General features: G+C 41.2%; 1 protein-coding gene across 4 annotated transcripts in view; it reads left to right on the top strand.

Moving 5' to 3' along the window:
* dmd (dystrophin) overlaps nt 1-12527 on the top strand; it is a 284621-nt gene that overhangs the window by 132016 nt on the left and 140078 nt on the right. For 2 of the 4 annotated variants that reach the window (XM_084922101.1, XM_084922100.1), the window contains 5 exons: nt 2671-2778; nt 2930-3109; nt 4721-4890; nt 4977-5012; nt 6248-6371. In XM_084922101.1, coding sequence (XP_084778227.1) covers nt 2671-2778; nt 2930-3109; nt 4721-4890; nt 4977-5012; nt 6248-6371 — 618 coding nt within the window. The remainder of the gene's footprint in view (nt 1-2670; nt 2779-2929; nt 3110-4720; nt 4891-4976; nt 5013-6247; nt 6372-12527) is intronic. The other 2 variants (XM_084922102.1, XM_084922099.1) reach the window with 1 other exon arrangement.

A 12527-nucleotide genomic window follows, 5' to 3' on the forward strand; every position in this document is an offset into this window, starting at 1 on the left:
CCTAAATTCAACACCCTGAGACTGTATGCTAAGCAGAAGGAAGGAAGGAGGCCAAGGAATAGTGAGTTTTACAAATACAATCCAAGAAACAACAGAGATCCACGAGCACATCAGGAAGATGACCACGACTTATCATGGATGTATGTACGTGTAGTATACAGGAACGGTACAGAAAATAAGTATTTTAAAGGCTCTGGAAAGAAAAAGATGAGAGATGTATCTAAAGACCTCAGAACAACTGTCAAGACAGTAGTGAAGGACTTAGCCAAGTGGTGAATTCCTTTTGAAAAAATCCACTTCACACCTTTAAGCCACACTAAAGTATGCTAAGGACAACCTGGAGCAAAATCATCCATCCTGGAAGCTGTTTGGTCAGATAATACGCAGCTGTGGTTCTTTGGCTTTATGTTTGGTGAAAGAAGGCTGAGGCTTACAAACCAAAGAACATCTAATAATGAAACATGGTGGTAGGAGTATTATGTTGTGGGGATGGGTCTGATGTCTGGAACTGGGAAACTTGTCAAGATGGAAGGATTAACCCTCATAATGTCCTGAGGGTCCATACACCTGTGGACCTCAGGGGACAAAAATGTATATAAGTGTATATAAGTATAAATTGTCAATCAATACACCTGAGTTTTACTTAAGACTAACACATTACCACAAATTTACCTTTCATTTTACAATTTAGGGCCACCAAACCTTGTTTACATAAAGTATTGTCTGTTTTTGAGCGAAAATAAAACGAGACAATAAAATATTTAAATGTTTAGATTATTTTGACTACCTGAATAACCACAGAGTGCTGTATGTTGAACTTTAGTGAGAATGTTTTTTTTAATCATTTACAAATTTTAAATGGCAGCACATAATCACAGCTGTTGTCTTCAGGGGTCAAAATTTCCCCATCTGGTTTGATTGATACTTAATTAATATGAAGTAGATTTTCCCCCCACTTTTAATTAAAACTTAATTAAAAAATTTTGACACCATTTCTTCATTTCATTTAAAATTTATGTCTGATAAAACCTTATTTATACGAAATGTTTCTTTGATTTTGGGTAAAAAATAAATTAAATGATCAGTTATTGTGATTATCGTATCACAACCAGAGTCGGCTGCTTTAATAGATTATCACAGACGGGTTTATGTCAAAGTTAATTTAGAAAGCTGTTTTTAAACTACTTCAAGTTTTTTACTGGCAGCAAATAATCACATCTGTTGTCCTCTGGGCTCAAAAATGACCCCGTCTGCTTTGACTGTTTATAAAGCCATAAGTATAAAATATCCTCCATCTCTGTGTTTCAAGCTTTCATTCATCTTTATTCCAACTCATTACATGACATTTTTCTATATTTTGGCATGGTAGGAACACCAGGGCATGGGTCTGAGTGAAGGCAAACTTTCATGAGGCAAACTTTCATGAGGACAAAGGCGTGTCTATATTTGACACACGTGCAGGAGGAAGCTCAGGTTCATTCCTCTGCACTGGTCCCATCATGGACAGCTTTCTTTCTGCAGTTGACTCCTCTTTCTTGCTTGATTCTTGATCTTCATCATAACTGAAATGGAAGATGTGCAGTCCTCTGACACATCTTCTATTACAGTTTCACAATCTGAAAATTCAAGAAACTTCAAGAAGCCCAGTCACTTTCTTTCCAAGCTCCTCAGACTACCATGTCCTGGATGCCTGAGAACCTACTTGAACATAGTTCAGATTCCTTCACTTCATAGCCTTCTTCCTCTTCTGCAGGTGGGTGATGTGCTTTTTCAGAGAAAGGGTGGCATGTGGTCTAAATATTGGCTATATTTTCTTTATCTTCTAACCCTGGATCGTCCTGAACATTCCTCCTCCTCATGATACTAGAGGATAATATTTGCATTGTTCTACTGGTCATTCCTTTCCACAACATGGTAAAAAAAAAATTAGCTCACAAGCCTCGAGCGCAATGGAGGCCTGTGAGCTACTTTCTGCGTATGCATTATTGTAGGGTCTACCTTACAATAAGAAGCACCTTGATGCGACTGTTGTTGTGATTTGATGCTGTATCAATAAAATTGAATGTAGAGCACCTGCCTCCTCATTGTGCTGCCTGTTGTTGTTGTTGTTGTTGTTATGACCTTTGCTTGACCATCTCTTTTGTTTTCCTTTTTCATCTTTCTCTCCTACCAGTGTTATCTTCTTTTCAATTTTTCTCACCTGTCGGCCCATTTCATCCTTTTTTGGCATCTAACTTCCCTCCTTCTTTTCCCTCCTATTTTCTTATTCAGTTTTCCCATCTTTAACTCGTTATTTTGTTTTCTGTCAGTCTCCTTACTTTCCACTGGTTTCTTCTTCTTTTATTTTAGTGTTTCCTATATGTCCCTTTATTTACCCCTCCTGATCTTGGTTCTGTGAGAGGTTTCTTCCTGTTAAAAGGGAATATTTCCCTCCCATTCTTACAAAGCGCTTGCTCATAGGAGATCATCTGATTGTTGGTTTTCTCTGTATTATTGTAGGGTCTACCTTACACTATTCATATACAGTCACCTTTGAGGTGACTGTTGTTGTGGTTTGGTACTATAGAAATACAATTGAATTAAATTGAATTTCATTTATCTTTCCATTTCTACACATTTTCTCTACTCCTTTCTTGTCAAACTCTTTTCTGTCTTCTTGTTTTCTTACAGTGTTTATTTGACTCCTGGTTAACTCAGAAGGAGGAGATGGTTGGGTCCATTAAGACAACCAACCTGAAGGACCAGACAGAGATGGTGGCCTGTTTGCACCATCTTACTGTGAGTATGCCTATACCGGAGCTGCTGTACCTTTTTGTAAAGAACAGAAAATGTTCCTACTTAAAAAACTCTGCACCAGTTACATGAGTGACATGCCAGGTAGGCTTCGATCTCTGCAACTTTTGTTGTGTGTATGTGTCTGTTCCGTAAGACTGTGAAGGCAGACCTTGATGTTAAGCGTCCCACCATGGACAAATTATGCTCAATGAGCCAGGATCTGCTGTCCAGTGTGAAGAACAAAGAGGTGGCCAGCAAACTAGAGGCCAGACTGGATAGCTTTGCCCAGCGCTGGGAGCAACTAGTCCAGATCCTAGAGATGAGTATCACCCAGGTACAGTGAGTGCTGAGGTGTCTTTTACTGTATGTAGAGTCATGTGAACATCATGGCACATTTTTTTTACATTGTGTCAGTATTTATTTAACAAAAACTATGCCAATGTGCAAAAACAGAGTGTGAAAAACAGAGTGCACTGTATTCCTTCCAATAGGGATTAAGAGAGTAAATAGCTGCCAGTAACTACTATACAAATGCACGTGATTAACTGAATATCAGCTAGTGAGGCCACTTCTATAAAAGTAAATGTTTAGGTAGTTTGTCAGTCTGGAGCATTCAGGTATGTGTTAACACTATGCTGAGAAGGAATGACATCAGCCGTCTCAGCAAATTCTCCCCAAGGTCAGACAGTGCAATGGGAAACTGCAAAAAACTCAAAAGGCTTCAGTTAGCAAGTTAGATATTAAATGGTAAATGTCCTGTATTTGTATAGCGCTTTGCATAGTCCCTAAGGACCCCAAAGTGCTTTACACGTTCAGTCATCCACCCATTCACACACATTCACACACTGGTGATGGCAGCTACATTGTAGCCACAGCCGCTGTGGCTACAATGTAGCTGTGTTGATTAAAGTTCAAGACAGTCCAATGAGAACAGGAGTGAACAAGTATAACATGTTTAATTGTTGCCATGAGAAAGACTCTTCTCTCTAAAAGAGGAACTCATCTGTTGCGAGGATCGCTGAATCTAGTTTACTTGCTGATGGTAGCTGTGTTTCCACGCAAGGCGAAGATTGTAAGCAGCAGTAAAAGCAGTGCCAGCGGCAGCTTGTATCACATGCTGGTTTCCCATCAATTTACTGTGAAAGACAGGTTTATCTACAATGAAGCTGCAGTTTACTGTGAGTACAAAACAAGCAGAGCTTTCAGTAACAACAACCAACTGTGATCAAAAGATGGCAGTAATGTAAAGGATGCATGCAAACAGGCAAAGCTCTGTTGCCTGTTTGCATGCATGTCTGAAATGAAAAGATAGTGGCTGCTTCACTTTTGGTGCATTTTATGCACATTTAAACAGATTTGACTGTTTAAAATAAATTCATGTGGCCTCATAATCATAGAACTTTGGTTTTCTCATCTGCACGAGATTTGTTAAGATTAAGAAAATGCCAACTGAAAACCACTTAATACGCAATGTTTTGTTGAGGACTGCTTGTATGTACACGTACTTTTAAATGCACACATTAATTAGTGCTCAAGCTGGTTGCACAGATATCGATATTTCTCCCTCTCTTTCTTATTTTATTTATTTTTCCATTGAAAGAGATAACCAGCAGATTGATCTCTACATACACATACATACACTCTACATATGCTTCTTCTCACATTGTCATTACAGTCTACTCTAAAGTCATAGTCTAAATTGCTGCTTAACTGCCTCCACAGCTGTCTGAGTGTGCACTCACCTACATACACACACACTCAGTCTAGAGCTCTTGTTGGAACCCACACTTATACTGCAAAACACTGTACTCATGACCTTGTATGATAGATGATGTCCAACCATCAGTTGTCACCTGTCAAGAATGATGATTTGTCATCTGTATAATTCAGCTCCTGATGTTAAACAGTCTGCCTGAGTGTATTATGCTCTCCCTTTAACATTCAGCTCTCGGCAGCTGTCAGTGCAGCCCAGCATTCTGAGCTAACCCACTCAGTAACTGCGACTGTAACCAAAGTGACAACAAGAGAGAAGATGTCAGGTGTCCGCCAGACCCGAGAGTCGCCACCTCCACAGAAGAAGAGACAAGTAGTTGTGGATTCTGAGCTCAGGAAAAGGTGTGTTTATGTTCCTACACTTGAAAACGTGAGCGTTGGAGCATTATTCATTTCAAGATGCCTTCTAACTTTTATTAAATGTTCAGATACATGCATCCCTTTTTACTCTCTTATCTCAACAGGTAGGTGATGAAATATTGCGAATACTCATAGTATCTAGGTTTGGTGGTTATAATAGTAAGCAGCTTTAAACTGAACTTTTGCCAATAGTCAAGTAGAAGTTCCTGAAAATTCTCCTCGACCTTGTAGTAAGTAGAAAAGCAAGCTTAGAAGTTTTGTAGTGGTAGTTTAACAGTGAACCTTTTTGGTCATTTTTGAGGCATTTTGTTAAATGTAAGTTAAAATAAAATTTAAGGGTTTTCTACAGCACTGACTAATTCTCAGCTACAATGCATGAGCACAGTCAGGTGAACATTACTTTGGATTCCAGGCAGGCGGGGCACGTAGCGTGCTGGTCCTTGTTGTACAAAGAGAAACCAAACCCCCTCAGGACAGGGCAAAACAGAAGAGTTCTGCTTTGCTTGCTTTGCTTTGGTATTCATATCAAAATGCAAAGCAAAAACACTGCAGAAGAAGACTCGAATATAGTGCTCCGTGGGCAGCCTACGCACCAGCTGAGTAGTGGTGGCTAACACCAACTTTAAGCTAGCAGACAACAGAGCTAACTAGCAGTTGCTACCTAGCCTGACCTGGCAGAGGTGTTCTTAGCAAGGTGAAGAACTTATGAAGAACACATATCCCCTTTGATCACAGGGGGTTTGTGTGCAGGTGCGACTATGCATATATCATGACTGGTCATCTCAAGACAAGACATGTAAAGTGTCCACACTTTAATTCTCAGCTTTTCAGCACAGACATTTGTGTGGCCTGCATGGTCATTGCAGTGGGATTGTAATTAGAGCTGGCAGCTGTCAGTCAGCCAGAAATGTTACATGTTACAGTTCTGAATTGTTTTTCCACTCGGCACATCAATTCCAATGTGTTGGCAGTTCTTATTTCAGGACAATGAAATTTATGTTGCTGACAAAGGTTTTTCTCCACAGAAGACATCTGCAAACACCAACATTCCATAATTTAATGGTATTTCATCATTTCCACCGAATTTAAAATATTACAGGATAATAGTAAACTCCCTCTATGATATGTAATAACTAACTGTTTGAGTGTGAAGCTGAAATGAGGTCCTATATGATTACATGAAAATACATTACTACAGTGCTGCTATGTGACATCTTGTATGCAATCTTGTAAATGTAGTGTTAATAGAACTTCACCACCACATTATCTTATGTGCTTCAACACAGTGTGATGCCTTATAATACAAAACACATTTGTGTTTGTCTGCATCTATTGCCAGGTTCGATGTGGATTTCACTGAAGTCCACAGCTATATGACTCGTGGTGAAGCCATTCTGCAGAGCCCTGAATTCTCTGTGACACGCAAAGACAGCAGTATTCAGGAGCTACATGACAAAGTCCAGGTAAAGATTGTGTGTCTGTGTCTTATGTGCATATGTGGATCTGTGTCATTTATATATGATCTCAGTGTGCAATAGGACCTTGTTATTTCAGCATTTCAGTCATACCTGAGGGGACATTTTGAACTGGGCTTACAAGGCAATGATAATGTACCTCATATGAGATGCAGCAAAGTGTCAGTAATGAGTGTGATGACATTTTGCAGACATTTTGGACCCTTTACTTATGTGTCAGCTGACGACATTTGTATTCTACAGAAGAAAATGCATGATATGAGTTTACACCCATATCTAAGTGCTTTGTATAAGGATGAAACAAAACAAGAGGAAACAGGGTAAAAAGCCTGTTTTTCTTTGATAGTTAAAAAAATACCCAAACAAACATATATTTTGTAATTTTGGTTAGTATGTTAATCTGGTTCAAACTTTACATTTTACCAGTAGGCATTTGGATTTGAAAGCTACACAAAGTATCCAAGTTTGTTGTTTACATTGTTTTAATTTGATATTTTTGGCAACTAAGTGTAAAGAAAAACATTTTATAAACACAACACTGACAACAGTTTAACCTTTGCAAGGCCGCTTGCAAACATTTGATAAACATGATGTATTAAGTCCATAGTCACTTTTTGTGTTCTTTACTAATTCCTGAGCAATAAATCAGTGCACATTAATTATCCTTATTCTTTCATCTATCACTTACAACTACACTACCAGTCAAAAGTTTTAGAACACCCTAATTTTTACAGTTTATTGTAATTCAAGTCATTCAAGTCCAATGAACAGCTTGAAATTGTGCAAAGGTAACTGGTGAACTGCCAGAAATTAAAAATAAAGGTAAGGTTACCCAAAACTGAAAAATAATGTACATTTCAGAATTATTCAAAAAAGCCTTTTTCAGTGCTCTGCTGCCATCTAGAAGACAAATGAGGAGCTGGGAGCGTGGCTCATTAAGGTGTATAAGTCCAGCCTGCCTGGAAGATTTAAAGCCCGGATCTACCAGTATTTCATCCTCCCACGAATCCTGTGGCCTCTGCTTGTCTGCACAGTTCCAATAACTAATGTGGAATCCCTTGAAAGGAAGATCAGTGGCTTTCTTCGTAAGTGGCTGGGTCTTCCCCTCAGCCTCACCAGTAGTGCCTTGTATGGGGCAAGCAACAAGACGCGCACAAGAGAAGCCCCACAGTATAGAGATTCCAAAGACTGCAAGGTGACGTCAGCAGGCATCAAGGTAAGGACAGGAAGAAAGTGGAAGGCCGAGAAGGCAGTTGAGGTGGCAGAGTCACGCCTAAGGCAAAAGAGACTGGTCAGGCAGAAGACACCCCCCCTGTCTTAGCAACAGGGGGAGCAGGCTTGGGGTACTTCCCAAAGGCCCAGGTCAGCAGGGCACAGAGAAAGGAGAGACACCAGCTACTCGATTAAGAGTAGGTGAGGAGGACGAGCAAATAAGCAGGGCCACAGGACTCAGGCGGCAGGGAGCATGGACACGGTGGGAGAGTACCTTGCAGCGCAAGGTCACCTGGGCAAACATCATGCAGGCAGTATACAACATTCTGCCAAGCCCAGTAAATCTCCATTTGTAGGGGAAGAGCGAGACACCTGCCTGTTCCCTGTGCTCTGGAAGAGGCACCCTAGAACACCTCCTCAGCAGCTGCCCAAAGGCCCTGGCCAATGGTCGGTATCGTTGGCGACACGACCAGATGCTCAGAGTAGTACCTGAGAAGATTGCCTCAGCAATCAGCACCAGTGAACACCATCACGCTCCAAAGAAGGCAATCTCTTTCATTAAGGCTAGAGAGAAACCCCAGGTGCACCCACATTTAACAACCGGCCTCCTCAACACAGCCTCTGATTGGGAGCTACAGGCTGACCTGGGTAAACAGCTAAACTTCCCACAGCACATTGTAAAAACATCCCTCTGGCCAGACATGATCATTATTTCTGAGGCCCCAAAACATCTGCTCATGCTGGAACTCACAGTGCCCTGGGAAGAGCGGATCAAGGAGGCCAACGAGAGGAAACATGCCAAGTACCAGGACCTAGTGCAGGAGTGCAGGGGAAGGGGCTGGAAGACATTCTATGAGCCCGTAGAAGTGGGTTGTAGGGGCTTTGCAGGACAATCACCCTGCAAAGTCCTTGGCCGGCTGGGTGTGGCTGGGGCAGCCAAGAAGAGGACCATCCAGGCTGTGAGTGAAGCGGCAGAGAAAGCCACAAGATGGCTGTGGATTAAGAGGGCTGATCCATGGGTAGCTACTGATACGCAAGTCAGAGCCTGATCACCCCTGGCTGGGTCGCCTGGGCGAGGGTGTATTATGTTGCAAGACCCGAAATACCTGATGACCCCAGGATACATAACTGAAGATGCGTGCCAGTGCATCAAGGAGATGTTTCTTGTATAGTTCAGGGAAAATGGGTTAACAATTTAAAGCTGTTCTGCAGCAATGGAGGTAAATCAAGCCTTGAAAGCTGGTGCTACTAATTCCTACAGCTGTTCCAACTTTGTGGATTACTTCCAACCCCCTCTGTCTGCAAAAGCAGTGTTGGAACACACGGTGGTACCATACCCTGGTGAGCATCAGTTGAACAACATTGTACTGCAAAAAGTAGTGTGTTGGTACAAACATGGTGAGAAAAAACAATTGAAGAGAGACAGACCATCATAACACTTATAAATGTCGGTCTGTCCTACAGAGAAACTGCAAAGAAAGTCAAGGTGTCAGTGAGTCCAGTTTCCTTCACCATCAAAGGCTCAGAAACTGTGACAGGAGGAGGTCTGCAGACAAAGACACGACTGACTCAGAGGACAAGTTTCTAAGAGTTAACAGCTGTGTGACGGCGGCTCACAGGACAACAGCTTCAAGCAGCTTAATAGTGATCGTAGTGAGAAAGTCTCAGTTTCAGCTGTGAAGAGAAAACTTCGAGCTGCAGGTTTGACAGGACGAGTTGCAGCAAGAAAGCCCGAATAAGACATAGAGGCTCGTCTGGGCCCTGAAACACCACCATTGTACTCATGAAGACTGGAAGAAGGTATTATGGACTGATGAATCAAAATTTCAAATCTTCGGTTCATGATGCAGGATCTTTGTACGTCGTTGAGTAGGTGAAAGGACAGTTCCACAGTGTGTGACATCCTGAAGAGGAAGTGTGATGGTCTGGAGCTGTTTTGCTGGATCCACTTGTACAGAGTGAGAGGCCCCCTGAACCAAAACGACTACCACAGCATTCAGCAGCACCATGCAATATCTTCTGGTATGAGGCTAGTTGGTCAGGGGTTCATCCTACAGCAAGATAATGACCCAAAACATCAGTCCAAGCTGTGCCAGAACTACCTCAGGAAAAAGAACAAGATGGTGAGCTTGAAAACATGGAGTCCAGCACAGTCTCCAGACTTAAACCCTGCCGAGCTGGTTTGGGATGAACTGGACAGAAAAGTGACAGCAAAGCAACCTACAAGGTCCACATTTATGGGAACTTCTTTCTACAATAGAAATCAAATATTCTCCCATATCTGTAGCAGAATGCCATATCTGTGTTCAGCTGTTATATCTGCCAAAGGTGGCTACTGATGAGTCAAACGTTTAGAATACATTTTGGTTTATAAACTGATTCCTTGTTTTTTAACTCCAATTACTTATTTGTACTATGCTTTCATTTCAGAGTGCAATGTGACATTAAACTGCATAATTTTTAATAAAAAACTGGAAAAAATGGGGTTTTCTAAAACTGATAGTGTGTACATATTTAGAAATTCTTTGTGATTGTTTCATTTTTTTTTGGGGTTGGTTTAAAGGCTCTCTGTGTATGTACAGCCTAAAAGTTCAGTGGTGATCTGTCTATTATCGATACAGCATATGTGATGTGCTAAAACTCACAGCTCACTTTTAGCCACTAAATGCTGCACAATGTTTACCAGCTAGTGCTTTGTGTTAGCTCTGCGGTGTACCCCTGCCTCTCATCTTATAATAGCTGAGATAGACTCCAGCCCAACCTTGATAAGGACAAACAGAATTCAATTCAATTCAGTTTTATTTGTATAGCGCCAAATCACAACAACAGTCACCTCAAGGCGCTTTATATTGTAAGGTAGACCCTACAATAATACATACAGAGAAAACCCCAACAATCATATGACCTCCTATGAGCAAGCACTTTGACGACAGTGGGAAGGAAAAACTCCCTTTTAACAGGAAGAAACCTCCAACCAGCACACCAGCACAACCAGGCTCAGGGAGGGGCGGGGCCTCTGCTGCAACCGGTTGGGGTGAGAGAAGGAAGACAGGATTAAGACATGCTGTGGAAGAGAGACAGAGATTAATAACGAGTACGATTTGTCAGGGCTCTGTGTACAGGCAGGCGGAGATGAGCATCCAAACGCAGGACTCGGAGACTGAATTGCAGCTTAAAAACCTCAGCTTTATTGCTGGCAATGAACAAAACATGAACTGAGCACAGAAACAGGCAAATCTGAGGGCACGACACGACACTGACACAAAAAAACACGGGGCTTAAATACACCGAGGAAGTCATCAAGGAATGGGAAACAGGAGGGAGACAAAGCTTGGAGAGATAGGGCTAACGAGACAGGGGGAGCAAAGCTAGACACACTGACATGAGACAACCTTCACAATAAAACAGGAAACATGAAACAGAGACGCAGACTTGACACTGAACTGAACCTATACTAAACACGAGACAACCTAAGAACTAATCCCTCACCAAGAATAAACTGAAATATAGATTTATAATAATAATCGACAAAGCACAAGAGAATCAGAAAATAATCCATAATGCAAAAATAAACCAAAACATAAACTCAAAATGCTGGGTCAAAATGACGCAGAACCGTGACACGATTCAATGCAGAGAGGTCTATTAACACATAGTGAGTGAGAAAGGTGACTGAAAAGGAAAAACTCAGTGCATCATGGGAATCCCCCAGCAGACTATGCCTATTGCAGCATAACTAAGGGAGGATTCAGGGTCACCTGGTCCAGCCCTAACTATATGCTTTAGCAAAAAGGAAAGTTTTAAGCCTAATCTTAAAAGTAGAGATAGTGTCTGTCTCCTGAATCCAAACTGGAAGCTGGTTCCACAGAAGAGGGGCCTGAAAACTGAAGGCTCTGCCTCCCATTCTACTTTTAAATACTCTAGGAACAACAAGTAGGGCTGCAGTGTGAGAGCGAAGTGCTCTAATAGGGTGATATGGTACTACAAGGTCATTAAGATAAGATGGGGCCTGATTATTTAAGACCTTGTATGTGAGGAGCAGGATTTTGAATTCTGGATTTAACAGGAAGCCAAAACAGGAGAAATCTGCTCTCTCTTTCTAGTCCCTGTCAGGACTCTTGCTGCAGCATTTTGGATTAACTGAAGGCTTTTCAGGGAGTTTTTAGGACTTCCTGATAATAATGATTTAAAGTAGTCCAGCCTGGAAGTAATAAGACAGGATATTTCTAATTTTAGAGATGTTGCACATATGGAAGAAGGCAGTCCTACATATTTGTTTAATATGTGCATTGAAGGACATGTCCTGGTCAAAAATGACTCCAAGATTTCTGGAGGCCAGTAAGAATATGGTGGTTAGATACCATAGTTCTAAGATTTTCAGTACAATAGCCTCAGTTTTATCTGAATTAGCTGTACCGGCCGGTAAGCTGTTTGACAACTACTCTTTCAAGAATTTTTTAAATGAAAGGAAGGTTGGAGATTGGCCTATAATTAGCTAAGACTGCTGGGTCTAGGGATGTCTTTTTAAGTAAAGGTTTAACTACAGCCAGATTGAAGGCCTGTGGTACATAGCTGATTATTAGAGACAGGTTGATCATATTTAAGATCGAAGCATTAATTAATGGCAGGACTTCTTTGAGCAGTTTTGTAGGAATGGGGTCTAAAAGACACGTTGATGGTTTGGAGGAAGTAATTATTGAAGTTAACTCAGAAAGATCAATTGGAGAAAAAGAGTCTAAATGAATATAAACATTTTATGGCAACATTTTCTTCAGTTAACACTTCAACTGTTTAAGCTCTTTTCCACACAATTTTCAGCTTTTTCACCTCTTTTCAGCACAATTTTCAGCCTCTTCTGCTCTTTTCAGGACAATTTTCAGGTTCCTTATCTCTTTTTTGCTGAACATTCAGCATTTTAACCTCTTTTCAGCA

Source organism: Perissodus microlepis, chromosome 23 (assembly GCF_051167445.1).
Source record: "Perissodus microlepis isolate ML-2025 ecotype Zambia chromosome 23, ASM5116744v1, whole genome shotgun sequence".
In the NCBI taxonomy this organism is placed as follows: domain Eukaryota; kingdom Metazoa; phylum Chordata; class Actinopteri; order Cichliformes; family Cichlidae; genus Perissodus; species Perissodus microlepis.